The 23,363-nt window shown below is 44.9% G+C and overlaps 1 protein-coding gene across 1 annotated transcript in view; it reads right to left on the bottom strand.

Annotated features, from left to right (window-relative positions):
* LOC139378509 (membrane-associated guanylate kinase, WW and PDZ domain-containing protein 2-like) overlaps positions 1-23,363 on the bottom strand; it is a 271,242-nt gene that overhangs the window by 45,214 nt on the left and 202,665 nt on the right. Inside the window, exons 7-10 of the mRNA XM_071120733.1 lie at positions 9,161-9,218; positions 7,504-7,625; positions 6,733-7,038; positions 5,442-5,624 (exon numbers count right to left, since the gene is read on the bottom strand). Coding sequence (XP_070976834.1) covers positions 5,442-5,624; positions 6,733-7,038; positions 7,504-7,625; positions 9,161-9,218 — 669 coding nt within the window. The remainder of the gene's footprint in view (positions 1-5,441; positions 5,625-6,732; positions 7,039-7,503; positions 7,626-9,160; positions 9,219-23,363) is intronic.

Here is a 23,363-nt window from a genome sequence, read left to right as displayed (position 1 = left end):
GCCTATTTGCCAGCTGGAACAGCAGTAATGATCTGACTCAGCTAGATTTTTAATAGCTACAATAAAGTGTATCATATATTGTAATATGTTTGAAATGCCGAAATGTTTCAGTCTGTTTTTAGACCCCATCATAGCACTGAGACTGCACTTGTGAAGTTGGTAAATGACCTTTTAATGGCATCAGACCGAGGTTCTGCATCTGTCCTTGTGCTCTTAGACCTTAGTACTGCTTTTGATACCATCGATCACCACATTCTTTTGGAGAGATTGGAAACCCAAATATGTCTACACGGACAAGTTCTGGCCTGGCTTAGATCTTATCTATTTGTTTCTATGTATGGTTTGTCCTCTGACAAATCAACTGTACATTTCGGTGTTCCTCAAGGTTCCATTTTAGGACCACTATTGTTTTCACTATATATTTTACCTCTTGGGGATGTCATTCGAAAACATAATGTTAACTTTCACTGCTGTGCGGATGACACACAGTTGTACATTTCAATGAAACACGGTGAAGCCCCAAAATTGCCCTCGCTAGAAGTCTGTGTTTCAGACATAAGGAAGTGGATGGCTGCAAACTTTCTACTTTTAAACTCGGACAAAACAGAGATGATTGTTCTAGGTCCCAAGAAACAAAGAGATCTTCTGTTGAATCTGACAATTAATCTTAATGGTTGTACAGTCGTCTCAAATAAAACTGTGAAGGACCTCGGCGCTACTCTGGACCCTGATCTCTCTTTTGACGAACATATCAAGACTGTTTCAAGGACAGCTTTTTTACATCTACGTAACATTGCAAAAATCATTAACTTTCTGACCAAAAATGATGCAGAAAAATTAATCCATGCTTTTGTTACTTCTTGGTTAGACTACTGCAATGCTCTACTTTCCGGCTACCCGGATAAAGCACTAAATAAACTTCAGTTAGTGCTAAATACGGCTGCTAGAATCCTGACTAGAACCAAAACATTTGATCATATTACTCCAGTGCTAGCCTCCCTACACTGGCTTACTGTTAAGGCAAGGGCTGATTTCAAGGTTTTGCTGCTAACCTACAAAGCATTACATGGGCTTGCTCCTACCTATCTCTCTGATTTGGTCCTGCCGTACATACCTACACGTACGCTACGGTCACAAGACGCAGGCCTCCTAATTGTCCCTAGAATTTCCAAACAGCTGGAGGCAGAGCTTTCTCCTATAGACCTCCATTTTTATGTGAGAGACGCAGACTCGGTCTCAACCTTTAAGTCTTTACTGAAGACTCATCTCTTCAGTGGATCATATGATTGAGTGTAGTCTGGCCCAGGAGTGTGAAGGTGAACGGAAAGGCTCTGGACCAACGAACCGCCCTTGCTGTTTCTGCCTGACCGGTTCCCCTCTTTCCACTGGGATTCTCTGCCTCTAACCCTATTACAGGGGCTGAGTCACTGGCTTACTGGTGCTCTTTCATGCCGTCCCTAGGAGGGGTGTGTCACTTGAGTGGGTTGAGTCACTGATGTGATCGTCCTGTCTGGGTTGTCGCCCCCCCCCTTGTGTTGTGCCGTGGCGGAGATCTTTGTGGGCTATACTCAGCCTTGTCTCAGGATGGTAAGTTGGTGGTTGAAGATATCCCTCTAGTGGTTTGGGGGCTGTGCTTTGGCAAAGTGGGTGGGGTTATATCCTTCCCGTTTGGCCCTGTCCAGGGTATCATCGGATGGGGCCACAGTGTCTTCTGACCCCTCCTGTCTCAGCCTCCAGTATTTATGCTGCAGTAGTTTATGTGTCGGGGGGTTAGGGTCAGTTTGTTATATCTGGAGTACTTCTCCTGTCTTATCCGGTGTCCTGTGTGAATTTAAGTATGCTCTCTCTAATTCTCTCTTTCTCGGAGGACCTGAGCCCTAGGACCATGCCTCAGGACTACCTGGCATGAGGACTTCTTGCTGTCCCCAGTCCACCTGGCCGTGCTGCTGCTCCAGTTTCAACTGTTCAGCACCTGGGGTGCTGACTTGCTGCACCCTCGACAACTACTGTGATTATTATTATTTGACCATGCTGGTCATTTATGAACATTTGAACATCTTGGCCATGTTCTGTTATAATCTCCACCCGGCACAGCCAGAAGAGGACTGGCCACCCCTCATAGCCTGGTTCCTCTCTAGGTTTCTTCCTAGGTTTTTGCCTTTCTAGGGAGTTTTTCCTAGCCACCGTGCTTCTACACCTGCATTGCTTGCTGTTTGGTGTTTTAGGCTGGGTTTCTGTACAGCACTTTGAGATATCAGCTGATGTACGAAGGGTTATATAAATACATTTTATTTTATTTTATTTGATTAATACTTCCACATGATATATTGTGGCACATAAAACATATGATCATCTCACAATGTAAAATGTACCATCTAGTCTGACCTGAAACAACCCATCAACTACTGTATCAGCCAACACTATACGGTACAGTATAGTACAGTACAATATAGTATAGTATTGTACAGTATAGTACAGTACAGTATACTACAGTATAGTACAGTAGAGTATACTACAGTATAGTACAGTACAACCAGGTCAAGGCACTGATGATGAGTCAGGAAAAATACTGCACTTGGTCCAGTCCAGTAATGCAGAGTAGTTTATAAATACACAGGGCCATGCAGAGTAGTTTATAAATACACAGGGCCATGCAGAGTAGTTTATAAATACACATGGCCATGCAGAGTAGTTTATAAATAAACAGGGCCATGCAGAGTAGTTTATAAATACACATGGCCATGCATAGTAGTTTATAAATAAACAGGGCCATGCAGAGTAGTTTATAAATACACAGGGCCATGCAAAGTAGTTTATAAATACACAGGGCCATGCAGAGTAGTTTATAAATACACAGGGCCATGCAAAGTAGTTTATAAATACACATGGCCATGCAGAGTAGTTTATAAATACACAGGGCCATGCAGAGTAGTTTATAAATACACAGGGCCATGCAGAGTAGTTTATAAATACACAGGGCCATGCAGAGTAGTTTATAAATACACAGGGCCATGCAGAGTAGTTTATAAATACACAGGGCCATGCAGAGTAGTTTATAAATACACAGGGCCATGCAGAGTAGTTTATAAATACACAGGGCCATGCAGAATAGTTTATAAATACACAGGGCCATGCAGAGTAGTTTATAAATAAACAGGGCCATGCAGAGTAGTTTATAAATAAACAGGGCCATGCAGAGTAGTTTATAAATACACAGGGCCATGCAGAGTAGTTTATAAATACACAGGGCCATGCAAAGTAGTTTATAAATACACAGGGCCATGCAGAGTAGTTTATAAATACACAGGGCCATGCAAAGTAGTTCATAAATACACAGGGCCATGCAAAGTAGTTTATAAATACACAGGGCCATGCAGAGTAGTTTATAAATAAACAGGGCCATGCAGAGTAGTTTATAAATAAACAGGGCCATGCAGAGTAGTTTATAAATACACAGGGTCATGCAAAGTAGTTTATAAATACACAGGGCCATGCAGAGTAGTTTATAAATACACAGGGCCATGCAGAATAGTTTATAAATACACAAGGCCATGCAGAGATTATTCACATGACTTCCAGAGTTATATTCCCCTGATGACTTTTAGTGCAGTTGGCCAGTTTCTCAGTGTGTGTGTGTGTGTGTGTGTCCCACGCAGCCCGGGGAGCACAGGCAGGTCCAGGAGTTATGGTGTTCAGAAAATCCTTACAGTGATTAATGGACAAACACAGCCCCGCAGGCACACACACACACTCATACGCACCCAACAGGCTTGCAGGCAAGTTTGCACACACACTGCACCCCACACACATGTGTAGAGAGAGACAGAGCGAGAGAGAGAGAGAGAGAGAGAGAGAGAAAGAGAGAGAGAGAGGGAGATGAGCTCTCCTGCTGGGTAACCTCTATAGAGAGAGAGAGAGAGAGAGAGAGAGACAGAGCGAGAGAGAGAGAGAGATTGAGAGAGAGAGAGAGAGAGAGAGAGAGAGAGAGAGAGAGAGAGAGAGAGAGAGAGAGAGAGAGAGAGAGATGAGCTCTCCTGCTGGGTCACCACCATAGAGACAGAGACTAGTCCATGGCTCCCTTTGTGTCAGAGTGTGTTCATCTTTCAGACTAGTTCAGTTTGACCTGTGTCCATCTTTCAGACTAGTTCAGTTTGACCTGTGTCCATCTTTTAGACTAGTTCAGTTTGACCTGTGTCCATCTTTTAGACTAGTTCAGTTTGACCTGTGTCCATCTTTCAGACTAGCTCAGTTTGACCTGTGTCCATCTTTCAGACTAGCTCAGTTTGACCTGTGTCCATCTTTCAGACTAGCTCAGTTTGACCTGTGTCCATCTTTCAGACTAGCTCTGTTTGACCTGTGTCCATCTTTCAGACTAGCTCAGTTTGACCTGTGTCCATCTTTCAGACTAGCTCAGTTTGACCTGTGTCCATCTTTCAGACTAGCTCAGTTTGACCTGTGTCCATCTTTCAGACTAGCTCAGTTTTACCTGTGTCCATCTTTCAGACGAGGTCAGTTTGACCTGTGTCCATCTTTCAGACTAGCTCAGTGACCTGTGTCCATCTTTCAGACTAGCTCAGTTTTACCTGTGTCCATCTTTCAGACTAGGTCAGTTTTACCTGTGTCTATCTTTCAGACGAGGTCAGTTTTACCTGTGTCCATCTTTCAGACGAGGTCAGTTTTACCTGTGTCTATCTTTCAGACGAGGTCAGTTTGACCTGTGTCCATCTTTCAGACTAGTTCAGTTTGACCTGTGTCCATCTTTCAGACTAGTTCAGTTTGACCTGTGTCCATCTTTCAGACTAACTCAGTTTGACCTGTGTCCATCTTTCAGACTAACTCAGTTTTACCTGTGTCTATCTTTCAGACGAGGTCAGTTTTACCTGTGTCCATCTTTCAGACGAGGTCAATTTTACCTGTGTCCATCTTTCAGACGAGGTCAGTTTTACCTGTGTCTATCTTTCAGACGAGGTCAGTTTTACCTGTGTCCATCTTTCAGACGAGGTCAGTTTTACCTGTGTCCATCTTTCAGACGAGGTCAGTTTTACCTGTGTCCATCTTTCAGACGAGGTCAGTTTGACCTGTGTCCATCTTTCAGACGAGGTCAGTTTGATCTGTGTCCATCTTTCAGACGAGGTCAGTTTTACCTGTGTCCATCTTTCAGACGAGGTCAATTTTACCTGTGTCTATCTTTCAGACGAGGTCAGTTTTACCTGTGTCTATCTTTCAGACGAGGTCAGTTTTACCTGTGTCTATCTTTCAGACGAGGTCAGTTTTACCTGTGTCTATCTTTCAGACGAGGTCAGTTTTACCTGTGTCTATCTTTCAGACGAGGTCAGTTTTACCTGTGTCTATCTTTCAGACGAGGTCAGGTTTACCTGTGTCTATCTTTCAGACGAGGTCAGTTTTACCTGTGTCTATCTTTCAGACGAGGTCAGTTTTACCTGTGTCCATCTTTCCGTCCTGTGCAGCGGGGCCGTCAGGTATGACACTCTTGACCTGCAGGAACTCATCTGGCTCGTCTCCTCCGATGATGGTGAAGCCAAAACCCATGTTGCTCTTCTGCAGGGCCGTGGACAGGAAGCTGCCCTTCAGCTGGGTGGCGTCCCGTGTGAAAAGGGGCTTCTCTGTAAGGGAGAACACACACATACACACACACAGACGGAGGGACGGACAGACAGGCACGCAGGCAGGCGGGCAGACACAACACACACAAGTACAAGTGTGCAGGGACACACACACACACACACAATCAATAAACAATATACATACACACAATCAATAAACAATATACACTCATACATCATACTTAGACCTTGACAAAGCGAGCATGATGCACCACAAATGCTGATGCAAGGCCATTTTATCATTCAATAGGATGGTAGAGGTGAGGCTTGTTTGGTGGAGGGGCTGCATGAACACAGGGATACTCTCTGGGTAGGTGGAGGGGTAGGCAGGGTTAGAACAGTGAGGGTTGGGTGCTGACTTATGCAGGTGGGACGGTGTTTGCTCCAGCTCCAAGCTGCCACAGCCAAGGACCTTCCACTGAACGTCTACAGCCATGTAAACTGTCATCACTTCCACTCCCATCCTACGCCAGGGTTCTGTTAGCTGAATACACACTCAGAGGCTGGAGCAAAAACACAGTGCAGAACATCAGGGAATAAGCAACATCCATGAGAGTAGCTTGGTATATTTCCCTTCTCAGAGGGGTGAGGGGAAGCAGGTGAAAGATCTTCACATTCTGGAACAACATGCTGTTGGAACACTGAAGAATCATGAGCTCGCTTCATCCGCCCAAAAAACAATGCTCAGGGAACCAAAAGGTGGAAGGCCAGGATTCATGAAATAGTCTCTGGCACGGCAAAGGGGAAAACTCAGCCAACGAGGGTTTGCCACACTCAATTCAATCTCCCCTCCGTTCACCTTGGAAGGCAAGTAGGGGGCACACACCCGTCTCTCTCTGTTTGCTTAAAGCCAACGTTTGTTGTCAGGCGTCCAGACATAGAGCAGGGTGCTTACAGTTTCTGTTGCCTGCCGCCAGACGTAAGGAGGGGAAGACACAACGTAGTGTAGCGCCATCAAACATGTCGAGCAGCGAGTCGAGCGCCTGAGATGAGGAGGGATCCAGCGTGGGTCTGCCGGGGAAGCAGGCATGCTTTGAAAAGAGAGCGCGGCAGCTCAGTGCAGGCAGATGAAGAACAAGCCTGTATTACTACTCACTGCCCTACTTACTGAGAGAGCACCACAGGGGGCTACAACCCACAGCAGCCGGCTCTACCACAAAGGCGTGAAGCGACTGGTGGAGGTGCAGGTGTGGGCAGCACGACGTATCCCTCCGCGCACGGTGGGGGCGCCGCAGTGGGGAGTTGGTGATGGAGGCAGGGGGTGTGTGGGTGTGCAGGCCCAACAGCGACACCCGGTGGCCCGGGGGGAGGGACTGGGAGAGGTCGCTGAGGCTCTGGCAGCGCTCCGGGGCAGGTCCGATGTGGGCCAGGGTGGCTCTGGGTAATGTGGCGGAGAGTGGGACCTCCTCTACCACTGTGACAGAGATAAAGTAGTCCACTCAATGTCTGATGCTCTCACAAGTAAACTTCCTTTTTATCTCCTTGTTTATATGTGTGGAAATATTCATTTTTTACCCTCTCTGCTGTCACTTAGGGGGAGAGAGAGCCTTCACTTTGCAGCGTACAGGACGGGTAACCATGGAGACAAACCCCTTCACTCACAGAGGCCAATTTAACACGGAGACAAACCCTCTCAACCTACACAGCATGTTTTACCTCAGACAGCCTCGATGAACTTAGTGGGGTGGTAAATGTGTGCCGAACAGAGAAGCTGGTGTTAGCGAAGTGTTAGCAAAGTGTTAGCAAAGAAAAGAGAGTTGTGAAGAATGAGTGATACACACACAAAGACGACAGACATTTCCCTCGAGCTAAAAACATCTACACACAAGAATCATTCACAAACTTTTAACACATTGGGTGGAGGTAGACGGTGCCTTACCTCTGTAGATAGTAGGTAGGGGCAGCGAGGACAGACCCTGCTCTTGCATTTGTTGGTGTTGCTGGACTCTCCTCTTGGCTTCCAAGACTGGGTTCTCAAACTGTGTCCGCCTGTTTATGTGGCTACAGAGAAAGAAAGGTACAACATTTCACTGTGCTCTCTATAGTATCCACCTCCTCATCCTCTTCCTCTCTCCCTCTGTAAAAAAGCTGGATGCACAGTGCTGTGCTACGATGATTAATTCAATAGCCTTAGTATCCCTAGTATTATGTAATGGAGCTGCAGGATGGCTTGGCTAAGAAAAAAATGAACAAACGCCCAATTAGGTCCCATTCTACTGAAATCAGCAGCTTCCTGTAATCAGCATTAGGAATCATTTAGTATTTCTGGAGTGGGTTCACGAAAAAAGATGACTCCTTGAGTGTATTTTCTTGAAACATTCTGTCAGTGTAATAATTATAAATACTGTAATTTTGAAGTGTGAAGTAATTAATCATCATTTCGACGTGCCCTCCTGGACGGTGCGAGACTGGAGGAATAATGCTTCTGTAGGTATGAACAGCGAACAGCGGCCTACACACCCTCTGTTTCTTCATGAGATATTAGGTTAACTCAACGGTACAGCCAGGCAGTGAGACATAATTATTGGACTTGGCAGGGTCAGGTATGGCGCTAGTGTGCGTGCGTGCGTGCGTGCGATGGCTCAGTGGTTGCCTGGGGATATGGGATTTCTACATGGCAGAGGGAGAGAGGGAGTGTAGGCAAGGCAGACACAGTGTTCTGGTCTTTCTTGGGGATAGAGAATAGAACACGGCCAGCCAGCCAAACTCCCTCTCCAGCCAGGCTATAAATAGACCTCCTCTCCTCTCCCTGGACTAGGGGAACTAGTGCGCATCCAGCAGGAGAAAGGACACGTCCAGAATAGCAAGGGTACATTTGGTTCAATAGAAAAGACAGAGACACCTCACCATTGCATCACATTGCACAAAGATGGCGCACACACACACACACACACACACACACACACACACACACACACACACACACACACACACACACATACACACACACACACAGGAGCACACACATAAACTTGCACATGTAAACAGGTACACAGGTACCTGGCCACAGCCCTGTACAGTGTTAATGACTCTGACAAACACAGGACAGTGGAAACATAACACGGGGCAACACCGTGTTGGATTCGGGGTAAACTTTGAACATTGGTATACGCATAAGCATAGTATATAAAGGAGTGGAAGAGACTGGTTTTTATGTCAGAGGTTAATGGTTCTCTGTGGAAAGACAGATGGCTTTGGAATGTGTTGGGTGAACGGGAGGAGGTCACAGGATTGCTATACGGGAAGCTGATGGACATCTGTGGACTAGGTGAAGGAGGGGTTGAGGTCAGGTCAGGTCACCTTAATTAAGGGAGACAGAACCGTTTATTACTCTCTCACTTCGTCTTCCTGTGGAACCATAAAATGTAAGGATTGGAGAGAAGGAGGAGTGTCTTAAGTGGAGTATATATACTTGTAGTGGTGGAAACATGTCTTTGTCTGTATACCGCTGTGTCTACCCTTCGGGAAGAATTCAACTTGGTTAAACTGGAAATGAAAATAGTCATTAAATATTAAAGCAGTGAGTCCAGACTTACTCCACATAGTAGCTTCCGTAAATAGGGTCATCGATCTTCTCCCAGCCATACGGCAGCTCTGTGGAAGAGACAAGCACAACAACATACTAGTCAGTCAACAGGCCGGGGGACAGCATGTCGATTCACATAACAATATATTCATCAGGCAATTTTGATCACAACATTATTGTATGGTAATTTATTACAGAGGATTTGAGGTTAATTATAAAATCTTAATTGACTACGCTAAATCTGAAAATGATTTATTATGCTCTATGGTAACTGTGCTAGTTACTGAATACTTGGTGAGGTCTATGAGCCTCCAGACTTGCAAACACTGTCAAAACATTTGGACAAACTTAAGAGACCAGACACATGATAACCCCATCAGCATTTGCAATCAAAATTCAGATCCAAAATGTGTGAAGGAGAATGGCTGTTTATCAAGCAGTGGACCAAAGGTTACTTAATCAATGTCAATATGGACCCACAGGTCTACACCAACCATCTCCTTATTTCTCACACTACACCAAACACACTGATAGATGGAGTGGTTTGAATTGGGGTGATTTTAAATATTCATGTCCTGCCATCCTTTCTATGTTGTAAATATTCAGTTATGAAGCCAGCGATGTTTGGATATAGTTTAAATGTTTGTATCTGGAGCACGTACATAGCTCCTGGGCCCCTTAGCCCACACAATATTTAACTGAAACACATTACACCATTACAGTGGGGTCTCAGAATAGACTGACTGTGGATCTAACACAGTAGCTGTCAACTGTCGTGGACCAAAATAAACATTTGAGTGGAACGTAGAATGTCATAACTTCAGTCATGTCGGTGTTGACGATGCAGTGGTTCCTACACATTGTATCTACTCTGATATGATGAGCCACCACTGTGGCATCATGGGAAGTATTATAAATAGGCTTGGGCGGTATCCAGGGATTCGTACCGACCTTGTTCCATCCCGGGATATTCGATAAAACGGGTTAGCAATGCTAACAATTACATGTAAAATCTCATAGTGAATGCTAGCTAAATGCTAACGATTTTATACAGTCTCTGACATAAGCTATTTGCAGGATAGACATCCCAGCTGATAAAGTTATACAAGTAACTCAAAAATGCTACTCAAAATTTACTGCACGCACAAAACAAATGTTGACTCTTGATCAAGGAGGGAATTATCTGCTGTTACCAAGAGGAGCTTGATTGCAAGAAGCTAACCACTTAGCTAGCTAGCTAGCTAGATAACTAGCTACTAAGTTAGCAAACCAAATGCACAACTGCACAGCTTTAGCACATTTTAGAAAGTGAATTCCATAGTGTAACTACATATATCAGGATATAGATCACCTAGTATGTGCTGCACAACAGTGAGTGACTCATCATTTAAAAAGATGAGGTAGGGCCTCCCAGGTGGCGCAGCAGTCTTAGGAGTTACTACAGACCCGGGTTCATTCGGGCTGTGCCACAACCGGCCGTGGCCGGGAGTCCCATAGGACGACGCACAATTGGCCCAGAGTCATCCCGGTTTGGGGAGGGTTTGGCCGGTGAGGCTTAACTTGCCTGCGGGCTGACCCCGGCCGCCAGATGAACGATGTTTCCTCCGACACATTGGTGCGGCTGGTTTCCGGGTTAAGCTGGCAGATGTTAAGGAGCGCGGTTTGGCAGGTCATGTTTAGGAGGACGCATGACTCCACCTTCTCCTCTCCCGAGCTCATTGGGGAGTTGCAGTGATGAGACAAGATCGAAAAAAAAGTTGCTGTAAAAATTGATAAAAAATACATCAAAGAATTAGTTTCAACGGTATTGAAAAACCCTCCAGTGGTTATTTCCAAATAGCCCGGTATATGATATATATGGTATACTGCCCAAGCCTAGTTATAAATACAGATATAATATGACTAGGCCTAGGGACACTTCATGACCTAACCAGGAAAACTCAATGTGAAACTGATTTGTAACTCACAATATAGAGGGTTGGAGGGAGCTGTGTCCATCGAAATAGAATTACTAGAATGGTAAAGCCCCTCACACCACATAAACTTTACTGGAACACTCGTGGGTACACTCAATATGGCTGAAAGTAACTCTATCTATGTGGCTAAGTACTTGGGCTAAAGTTGACTCACACTACAGAGGTCACTAACCCAACCTCCACTCCAAATGCATCTTCATCAGGGAATTGTTTGATCAGCCTCCCTCTCTATTTCACCAGGGGTATACAGTAGGTTCAGCACACTGTGTTTGTTCTTTGTGATCAAAGTGGATCTCTCCCCAACCCTGACCTCCTCCCATCATTCATGTCTGACAGGATTGTTATGCCTCTCTCTCTCCCCTTGTCACATCACACTGACCAGGGGGACTGGTCCATTGACAGCCTGCCTGAGCCCATTTAAGGCTATGAGGTTGTGACCAGTGTGGTGGTACTGAGGTTGGTCCAGCGTGAGAGCCGCTCTAATCAGAGAGAGAGAGAGAGAGAGAGAGAGAGAGAGAGAGAGAGAGAGAGAGAGAGAGAGAGAGAGAGATGGAGAGAGAGAGAGAGATGGAGAGAGAGAGAGTGTTGGGCTAATCAGAGAGAGAGAGAGAGAGGCAGTGCTGGGCTAATCAGGAGAGTAGAGATAATATCTCCTGACCACAAATATCAGTCAGAATGGGGTGATAATGTACCGTCCACAGGCTCTCAGGATCTCCATTATGATTCAGAAATAGGCTGGCACACACACACACACACACACACAGTATATCTCTCTGGTCACTCCCAAAAACCAATTCTTTCTTTGGCCGCCTCTCCTTCCAGTCCTCTGCTGCCAATGACTGGAACGAACTACAGAAATCTCTGAAACTGGAAACACTTATCTCCCTCACTAGCTTTAAGCACCAGCTGTCAGAGCAGCTCACAGATTACTGCACCTGTACATAGCCCAGCTATAATTTAGCCCAAACAACTACCTCTTTCCCTACTGTATTTATTTAATTTGATTTATTTTGCTCCTTTGCACCCCACAATTTCTACTTTGCACATTATTCCACTGCAAATCTACCATTCCAGTGTTTTACGTGCAATATTGTATTTACTTTGCCACCATGGCCTTTTTTTTGCCTACTTATCTCACCTCATTTGCTCACATCGTATATAGACTTGTTTCTACTGTATTATTAACTGTATGTTTGTTTTACTCCATGTGTAACTCTGTGTCGTTGTATGTGTCGATCTGCTTTGCTTTATCTTGGCCAGGTCACAATTGTAAATGAGAACCTGTTCTCAACTTGCCTACCTGGTTAAATAAAGGTGAAGTAAAAAATAAAATAAACACACACACATAAAATAAACCCCCCCCCCCCCCCCCCCCCACACACACACACCACTCCCTGCCCCCACCAGCCACAAAAACGAACTCACTAACATGTGCTGTGACTGATATGTGAGTCTGCTAGGAGTAGGTTGACAGCCCTAAGGAATATCTCCTCCCACTGCTCCTCTCCTCTCCCTTCCTTAGCCCCATCTTCACTCATTAAATATGAAAGAGGCTGGTTCATGTTCTCACCTCCACACACAGAAAAACACCACACAGATCAAAGTCCTGCCATGTATTTCTGCCACGCACCACTCCGTCTAATGAAACACCCTTCTATTAAAACCACCTGAGCTTCAGAGCTAGGCAGGCAGTCTGTCTGTGTCTTCAGCAGAGCTTCAGAGCTAGGCAGGCAGTCTGTCTGTCTGTGTCTTCAGCAGAGCTTCAGAGCTAGGCAGGCAGTCTGTCTGTGTCTTCAGCAGAGCTTCAGAGATACACATAACACCACACTGCAGGTAGCCAATATCTCTAGATTCCTACTGTTTGTTTCAATGTCACTGTTTTTGGCTGAAAAGGGCTTGTGTAGAGCACATGCATGCAACACACGCAGAAGCACGCTTACACATACATACCCGCACGCACACGCACACACACACGCACACAGCAGTGAGTATGTTTTTGTGTGTGTGTGTGTGCAGTAAGTGTGTTTTAAATGCTGAACTCCAGAAGACTCTCTTTTCACTAAGCACAGCCCCTGTCAATTAGTAGCGTGGGAGCAATGATTCCATGGATCTGGGAGAAAGAGAGAGAGAGTTGTGCTGTCCATTAGCCTGCAGCACTGAAGAGAAGGGCCCCTTTGTCACTGTAACAATTTGTGCTCTCTTTATAGGGCCAATACTCAGTCTAAACACTGCTGTGGAGGAGCTGTCAACTCCCAGGAAGCCTAAGGAAGGAAACTTCTGAAGGAGCTCCAGTGTTAAATGTGGTATAGTGTTTTAGAGTACATCCCTTGTCCCAGGTCAATTGACCTTACATTAGTGACAATTATAATGGTATAGAGGTAGGTATTCCCAAACAGGTATTCCAAACTGGGGTACACGTAACCCTGGCAATGCCGTCGGGGGTACGCCAAATAAAAATGTGATTCACATTTAAATTATTTTAAAAAACAGTCAACTTTCAAACAGTCCATAGAGACAATACCAGCTCTACTGATATTACTGCTACTACCAGCACTACTACACCTGCACCTGTCGACGACACAAGTTGTTCTGCTTCCACGAGCACATCCAATGCTAGCATCAGTAATTCTACATTTGTTGTTAGCCCAGCTAGCATGGACACTGACAGTTGTGAATCTGATGCAGCCAAAGAGCTACTGGACCATCAAAGAGGCGCAAATATGACGAGAACTAGAGTCGTGGCCAAAAGTTTTGAGAATGACACAAATATACATTTTCACAAAGTCTACTGCCTCAGTTTGAATGATGGCAATTTGCATATCCTCCAGAATGTTATGAAGAGTGATCAGATGAATTGCAATTAATTGCAAAGTCCCCCTTTACCATGCAAATGAACTGAATCCCCAAAAAACATTTCCACTGCATTTCAGCCCTGCCACAAAAGGAACAGCTGACATCATGTCAATGATTCTCTTGATAACACAGGTGTGAGTGTTGACAAGGACAAGGCTGGAGATCACTCTGTCATGCTGATTGAGTTCGAATAACAGACTGGAAGCTTCAAAAGGAAGCTGGTGCTTGGAATCATTGTTCTTGCTCTGGTTACCTCCAAGGAAACACGTGCCGTCATCATTGTTGCTTCTCAGCCAAGGGAGTGGGCTCACTCACAATTTTGCCTAAGAACACAGCCATGAATAAAGAATGGTACCAACACATCCTCCGAGAGCAACTTCTCCCAACCATCCAGGAACAGTTTGGTGATGAACAATGCCATTTCCAGCATGAAGGAGCACCTTGCCATAAGGCAAAAGTGATTACTAAGTGGCTGGGGGAACAAAACATCAATATTTTGGGTCCATGGCCAGTAAACTCCCCAGACCTTAATCCCATTGAGAACTTCCTCCTCAAGAGGCGGGTGGACAAACAAAACCCCACAAATTCTGACAAACTCCAAGCATTGATCATGCAAGAATGGGCTGCCATCAGTCAGGATGCAGCCCAGATGTTAATTGACAGCATGCCAGGGCTGATTGCAGAGGGCTTGAAAAAGAAGGGTCAACACTGAAAATATTGTCTCTTTGCATCAATTTCATGTAATTTTCAATAAAAAAGCCTTTGACACTTATGAAATGCTTGTAATTATACTTCAGTATTCCATAGTAACATCTGACAAAAATGAAAATGAAAATGAAAATTTATATTTGTCATTCTCAAAACTTTTGGCCACGACTGTATATTGATTGGGGTTCACTTATATTGGGAGTAGTACCTTTCCTCAGCCACAGTGTGTAATATGTGCAAAAGTACTATCTCACATCTGAGTGAGAGACGAGCTTAAAGTTTTTTCTTTACTGACCATAATTTCACTTGTCTGACCGCTTGCATGATGACGAGTTTCTCACACGACTGGCCTATCTGGGTGATGTTTTTTCTCACCTGAATGATCTGAATCTAGGATTACAGGGACTCTCCGCATCAAAATTATTAAGAAGCTGGAGCTCTTCTCTCTCTGTATTAGCAAGGACAAAACACAGGTCTTTCCATCATTGTATAATTATTTTGTATGCAAATGAACTCAAGGTTATGGACAATATTGTTGGATTTGGGGTCAACTTTGAACATTGATATACTAAAGACATGACAGATCAGAAGCATAGTATATAAAGGTGTGAAAGAGAATGTTTTTTATGTCATAAGTTAATGGTTCTCTGTGGAAAGACAGAGTGGCTATGGAATGTGCTGGGTGGACGGGAGGGAGTCACGGGAGTGCGATAGGGGATACGGGTGGAGAGCTTTGGATGAGACATCAAGGGGTTTGAGGTCAGGTCAGGTCACCTTAAGGGAGACAGAACGGTTTATTACTCTATCACTTCGTCTTCCTGTGGAACCATAAGAGGTAAGGATTGGAGAGAAGGAGGAGTGTCTGAAGTGGAGTATATATACTTGTAGTGGTGGAAACATGTCTTTCTCTGAATACAGCTGTGTCGACCCTTTGGGAAGAATTAAACTTGGTTAAGCTTCTCTAGTGTCTGTGAGTTATTTGCTCTGTGAGTTATTTTAAAAATTAGAACCTAACAATATCAAATGTAATATAGCGAAGCACCTGAGTGAGTTGGGTGTGCAATTACACAGGTACTTTCCCGAAACGGATGACACAAACAATTGGATTCGTTATCCCTTTCATGCCTTGCCTCCAGTCCACTTACCGATATCTGAACAAGAGAGCCTCATTGAAATTACATCAAGCGGTTCTGTGAAAATTTAATTGAATCAGAAACCACTGACAGATTTCTGGATTGGGCTGCGCTCAGAGTATCCTGCCTTGGCAAATCGCGTTGTTAAGACACTGATGCCCTTTGCAACCAGTACCTATGTGAGAGTGGATTCTCGGTCCTCACTAGCATGAACACTAAATACAGGCACAGAGTGTGTGTGGAAAATGATTTAAGACGGAGACTCTCTCCAATCAAACCCAACATTGCAGAGTTATGTGCATCCATTCAAGCACACCATTCTCATTAACCTGTGGTGAGTTATTCAATTTTCGATGAACAAATAAGGTTTTATATGAAGGATGGTTAAATAAAGAGCATAATTATTGATCATTATTATTACTTGGTCCCTGGTCCTATACGGGCTCTTTGTCACTTCCCACGAGCCGGGTTGTGATAAAAACTCACACTCATTCTTCTGTTTAATAAATGTATTGTATAGTGTGTGTGTGGCAGGCCTACAATGATGGAAAAAACAACATTTGAGAGTGCGCTGACCCTGGTGCTAGAGGGGGTACGCAGCTGGAGGTTGAATGTTTGAAGGAGTACGGGACTATAAAAGGTTTGGGAACCACTGGTATAGAGCAAAGAGACAGCCACTACTGAGTGTTGAAATAAAACAATGGGTTTTCCCACAGGGTTTTCCATGCAGTCTGAGAAATGTCGACATCAGTAGGCTAGGCCTCAGTAAATGTTCCTTTGGTTTATTCCATTTTGCTTTCAGCAGGGGGATTCTCTAAGCTCTCCCCATTCTTTCACTCTCTCCTCCTCTATCTCATTCCCTGTTCGGCCATCCTCTCCTCTCCTGTCCGCTCCTCTCTCCCTGTTTGAAGAGCTCTAAAGGAAAACACTTTAAAATGCACTCGTACAGAGAGACTTTTTGAAGTAAAGTTTCATGCTCTCATGCTCATGCATATTTCATCTGGCCTTTCTAATTCTGTCTGAGGAGAGGAACAGCCCATGTTACCCATGTCCCCCTGCTTTCCCTTTTCCTTTCTTCAGGGGAGGAGCTGGCTGAAGTGAATTCAGGTCACCTGCAGCACATGGGACTGTTTCGTCTCTGATGTCGCACCCCTTCCCACTGGTGCCTGCTTAGACAGGAGACCAATACATCTAAACTTTTTCCTTCAGCCGCTTCCTCTACTTGCTGAGTATCTCTCCAGTGTATTCCCACTGAGAGTCAGGTGTGTAAACACCCCAAGGGTCTTATTCCAATACTCAAAATATGGGGTGGAGTTAGCAAAGTTATGCCCGTAGGCCTCTGTTTGAAAGCCCTCATTTGAAGTGTTTTCTAGAGTAGTCTTGCCAGGTCTGATCCCCCACAATTCTCTATAATCTCCACTTGATTCACTCGCCAAACAGCTATCGTTGTTTTGGAATGGACTGAGGAGAGAGCAACTGAGACGGGAGCCATTGAAGGAAAATGGGAATTGAACTAGTGTGTGTTGTCACAGTGATAGCACCACCATGCTGAGACAGAGGTAATATCAGTCAGTCTGCTGCTGAGAATGAGGAGGAGGAGGAGCAGGAGGAAGAGGTTTGCTGGGTTTATTCTCTTTCCTTGATGAGGTGGTTGCCAGATGGAACAGAGGACATCTATCTAGCCCCTGACACACTGATATATACTGTATATTAACATGACAGCCCCAGTCCAGTTGAGTCACAACAGCTGGACTGAAACAGAGTCATAAACTGAAACAAGTCTTAAGAAAGAAGACCCTGAAGGACTTCAAGTAAATCTTCTCCTTACACTAGGCAGGATTCCAGTGACCTAGGTTTATTCGACAAAAACAATGTCGCAAAAAATGTAATTGCGACACGTGTAATGTAAACAGCAGATATAGGAGACATTTTCTAAAGATTGACAACATTTGTTTCCGTTCGACAGGTTGGATTTCTATTTGTGTAACTTTATTGCGACAAATGATGATGGAAACGGTTTTTCCAATAAATTATGACAGCGGAATCTTTTTTAAGGTGCGCGGGGGGCGCGGCCCGTGATGTCATGGCCCCAGCATTTGCAAACAAATTATTTTTCTGTACTAAATCCATAAGACGGCCTAATTTGTATACAGGCTGACAGTGAGTTGTGAGCAAAATAACCAGGAGGGAAGTTGACAATGGCTATTAATAGGCATAAATAAATAGTATTTCTATTGTTACAGTCCTCAAAGATTGAATCGCATTGAATCAAATTAATTAGATCCATTTACCGCCCGTAGGTCAGGGTGCCAATAGTCTAAATGCCTACTGCTTGAAAAAAAAAAAAAATTCAAATATACAAATAATTTTTCTTTGCAGGACAAGGAATGTCATGACTTTCAAGAATGCCTGAATCGCTTCACCTTGATTTTCTGGTTGGCTGGATGGAAGTTTCCCCATCCAATGATTTCAGATCTACAGGAGTGCAAATTTAACCATGGCGCGGACTGTGGCGATATGTTGGCAAGTGAGAATTATACGAATATGGCAAATATTAGTCAATTTCTTGCATTTTATCCATGCTGTCTTTTGCAAGCTACCTGTGACTGATAGGTGGGAGAGCACACAGACTGTCGCCAATTTATTAATGAGCAATTCTATACTTCATTTATAATCGACACTGCGGGTTTCTTTTTTAGGTGTGACGTCATGACGTCTAGCTGTTTATATCGACACAAGATAGTTAAATGGAAACGCACCGCAGTCGGCAATTGTCACATCTATTTTCTATGCAAACTTTCTAAATGTCAACCCCCCCCAAAAAAATAACTGGACAAGTTAATGGAATCATAGCTAATGTCTCACTGTGAAGGGAGATAGTTTCCATGGTAACCTGTGGAGGAGGAAGTGAGGGAAGTCTTTTGGGCTGAGCAGAGGGGCTGTCTGATGATGGTGGGCCATTTGGACTACTAATCCTCCAGACACGTCTACCTTCCATGTCGCTGTACTTGACCCCTGACCCCTAACTGCACCCACTCAAAACAAGGAGTGGAGTTAGAAAAAGTATGCACTTAGGCCTAGGTTTCACTGTCGCCCCCGGAAATGAGCACACAGTCAATTTGAGCTGAATACAAAAAATATAATACCCTTAAATTGAAGGAGAAAGGTTGCTGTTCTGGCATTTACCTAGGACGTAATAACTAACACAATCAATATTTCCCCACCGGGGTAACCTTTGATTTATAATCACACCTGAGCTCCCCAATCCACTGTGTTTGTTATAGTCTTAGAGTTGGGATTCACAATCAGTAGTTCAAACAAGTTGGAAAATTCGTTATCTCCAAACCAGTGTCTAAGTACATTATGTGAAAACTGCGTGTTTCTATGATCTGTGGTCAAAAATAAGTAAAAAATGGTGATTTTCAAAACCAGCAATGAGTTTTTAGCCAGAGGTATTTTATTTCTCCCCACATCAACACAAACATTTAAAAATAAATGGTTTTAAAATGATTCACCTCTGATGATGTAGTACGTTTTTACTTCATACTTTTCCCACAAAACATAGAAATGTGCCATTTTCAGATATGTAGACACTGGTAGTGTGCTGAAGATAATGGCAATGAGGTTGGAAAGTGGTGAAGTTGCCCTTTAAGTTCTTCAGGAAAGCTAAGGGAGTTGGGTTTGTCCAAAAGCAATGATGTTCAAAAGCCATCTAAACTCAGCTGATCTCTCCCTTCACAACGAGGGTAAAATAACCAGTGGAGCAGAGCAGATGACTTACTCAGGTAGAACAGCCTATTACTAGAGTTGATTTAGGTGCTGTGGAGGGAGGATGCAGAAGAGAGGAAGGGAGGGGGAAGCATGGATGGTTGAGGATGATTAACCATTAAGTGTGTCTGGAGTGGGGTGGAGCGTGACTGGGCTACTGAAGGACTCCTACCTCTCCTCTTCAGCCTCTCCTCTCAACGGGCTTGGAGAAGGACACACACACACACACATCCAGCCACTGGAGAGCCTTACGGTTGTGGGCGGAGAAGTTGCCGCACCAGGCGGTGATACAGCCTGACAGGATGCTCTTGATTGTGCATCTGTAAAAGTTTGTGAGTGTTTTTGGTGACAAGCCAAATTTCTTCAGCCTCCTGAGGTTGAAGAGGCGCTGTTAGGCCTTCTTCACCACGCTGTCTGTGTGGGTGGACCATTTCAGTTTGTCCGTGATGTGTACGCCGAGGAACTTAAAACTTTCCACCTTCTCCACTACTGTCCGGTCGATGTGGATAGGGGGGTGCTCCCTCTGCTGTTTTCTGAAGTCCATGATCATCTCCTTTGTTTTGTTGACGTTGAGTGTGAGGTTATTTTCCTGACACCACACACCGAGGGCCCTCACCTCCTCCCTGTAGGCCGTCTTGTTGTTGTTGGTAATCAAGTCTACCACTGTAGTGTCGTCTGCAAACTTGATGATTGAGTTGGAGGTGTGCATGGCCACGCAGTCATGGGTAAACAGGGAGTACAGGAGAGGGCTGAGAACGCACCCTTGTGGGGCTCCAGTGTTGAGGATCAGCGGGGTGGAGATGTTGTTTCCTACCCTCACCACCTGGAGGCGTCCCGTCAGTAAGTCCAGGACCCAGTTGCACAGGGCGGGGGTCTCGAGCTTAATGACGGGTTTGGAGGGTACTATGGTGTTAAATGCTGAGCTGTAGTCGATGAACAGCATTCTTACATAGGCATTCCTCTTGTCCAAGTGGGTTAGGGCAGTGTGATTGTGATTGCGTCGTCTGTGGGCCTGCTGGGGCGGTAAGCAAATTGGAGTGGGTCTAGGGTGTCAGGTAGGGTGGAGGATGTTCTCAGAATATACCCATCAATCATGTCACAGACCCTCCCTTCTCCTCTCCTGCTGGAGACTCAAGGTGAGGGAGGGCGACAACTTTTACTCAACACACGCGCACGCACGCACGCACACACACACACACACACACACACCTATCTGACCAGCACTGAGAGGGGTAAAGCATAAGGTCAGGGTCCTCAAACCACTCCTAACACCACACCAACCTGATGTGTGAGTATCTGGGTATGTGAGCACAACAGAAAGACAAGCCATCAAATAAGGCTATTAGGAAAGAACATGTCGACCTTTCAACCCTAAAAGCCTTCCCTCTTTCCTGCCAGTCTCATCTGCATAGTTTTTTTACAGCCGGACAGAAAAACAAGTGCTGCTATTTTCCCCGGAGACTGTTTTCACTGGGAGGAGACGAGAGAGTGAGCTCTGCGCTAACGGGTGAGACACGATGATAACTTTGTCTGGTGCGTCTCAGGCATGCTCCGTTTTACATGACTAGAATATAATTACCTATGCCCCGGCCTTGTCTCTCTCCCCCTCCCCCTTTCCCTCTCCATCTCTCTCTCTCTCTCTCTCTCTCTCTCTCTCTCTCTCTCTCTGAGCCCTCGGTCTCGTCACAGAGACAGCGTCAAAACAGACGAGACATAAAGAAACACAATGGAACAAAGCAGCCATTTAAAACCTTCAACCTTCAAACTCCTCCCAATGCCATCACAGCCCAGATCCCTATCAATCACACCAGTCCCTCCTAACCAAAGCCTTTCATTGGTTACACTGGATTCTGGATTCAATGTGTGTTGTGCGACAGCTTCTTAGGATAGAACTAACCCGACTTTTAAATGATGAAATGCATTGAAATAGTGACGACCGACAGGCAGGCAGGGTGGATTAGTTTTCTTGTTTTTTTCCTTCTACGTATCAGGGGGATTCTGTTGGCTTCTCTGAAGGCACAGTGAGCTAGCAGACAGGTTGTATGTAGAACAGGAGAGAGAGAGACAGAGACAACTCTCAAAACAGGGGAGCCTGTTCTGTCTTCTCATCCAGCAAATATGTGGTAAAACAGGAAAACAAGCTGGCTTTGAGGGAGAAGGAAGGAAGACAGAATTAAACAGCAGGCTTTGATTTGAAGACTGTCCTATTCCAGGTTCCCTCAAGTCAAAAAATGAAAGAGGACAGCAGGAAGATACAGAAGGAGAGAGAGAGAGGTTATGTAACCAAGCCATAGCGCTCCTCTGATGATGAGATCTCTCTCTATCACTGATGTGCCTTTGAACCGGGGGAATCAGCTGACAACTATTCTGCTGCTGGCGCACACACACACACACACACACACACACACACACACACACACACACACACACACACACACACACACACACACACACACACACACACACACACACACACACACACACACACACACACACACACACACACACACACACACACACACACACACAGGTAGCAGACGTATGCCTGAATAATTGACAGATCTGCATGTATAAGTTGTTTATAGATCAAAATGAATGTTAGAGGATGTATAGTGCTGTTTCTTCAGTGTGTGTGTTCCTTCCATCCTCAGGGCTCCATGTCTCCCTGTTTGGTGAGTCTCTCCTCCTACCTCTCGTCTGTTGTTCAGAGACAGAGTTTAGACCCCATCCTGTGATCCTGTTAACGTTCACCAGCGCGTGGGCACACACACACACTACACCCCTGCTCCACATGCCTCCTAATCAATACACAATATACAGCACCAGCTCATCTCTCCTACACATCTCTCAGGGAGGTCTGCTTCGCTGCTACCCAGCTGTCAGCTAGTGAAACATGGGCAGATTCTCACTAACGTTCCCCTGATTATAGCTCCTAGCCCCGGCGTGGGCCCTGGGGATCCCCTCTTAGATCCCCTTCTCCAGCTGGTTGAGGTTCTACATTGGAACCATAAGTTCTGTCTCTCCCAGGGCCAGCGATCACTGGATAATCTGTCCAACTAGATCAATATTCATCTCCTTCACATACATTACATCACATCTCGGAGCATGGAACGTCCTGACTGGAGGAATGGGATTGGAGGTACCCAGATTAACATCTCGTAGCATGGAACGTCCTGACTAGAGGAATGGGATTGGAGGTACCCAGATTAACATCTCGTAGCATGGAACGTCCTGACTGGAGGAATGGGATTGGAGGTACCCAGATTAACATCTCGTAGCATGGAACGTGACTGGAGGAACGGGATTGGAGGTACCCTGATGAACTAGATCAGGGATGGGCAGTTTTGATAGGGGTGGGGCCACAAAAAATGTGAAGTCATCATGAGGGGCCGCAGTTGCTCGCGGGTCTGCATACCAACATCCATACTGCCCCCTCACACATATTGTGAGCAGAACATTTTAGTGGCCCCCCTTTTGACAGCGTAGATTTGTTTGTTTGTTTGTTTCAAAGAAAAGTGCAGTTCAACATATTTTGCCATGAAGCAGAGAGAAGATTTGGCAATTGTATAAGAATTTGTTATTTATTTTATTTCACCTTTATTTAACCAGGTAGGCTATTTGAGAACAAGTTCTCATTTACAACTGTGACCTGGACAAGAGAAAGCAAAGCAGTGTGACAGAAACAACAACACAAAGTTACACATGGAATAAACAAACATACAAAAATCTACATTTCATGTAATTCTGCTCATTTTGACAGGAGCCAGAGGAAAAT

Source organism: Oncorhynchus clarkii, chromosome 21, assembly GCF_045791955.1.
Source record: "Oncorhynchus clarkii lewisi isolate Uvic-CL-2024 chromosome 21, UVic_Ocla_1.0, whole genome shotgun sequence".
Lineage (NCBI taxonomy): Eukaryota > Metazoa > Chordata > Actinopteri > Salmoniformes > Salmonidae > Oncorhynchus > Oncorhynchus clarkii.
The sequence above is the reverse complement of the archived record's forward strand: the minus strand, read 5'-3'. Positions and strand labels throughout refer to the sequence as shown.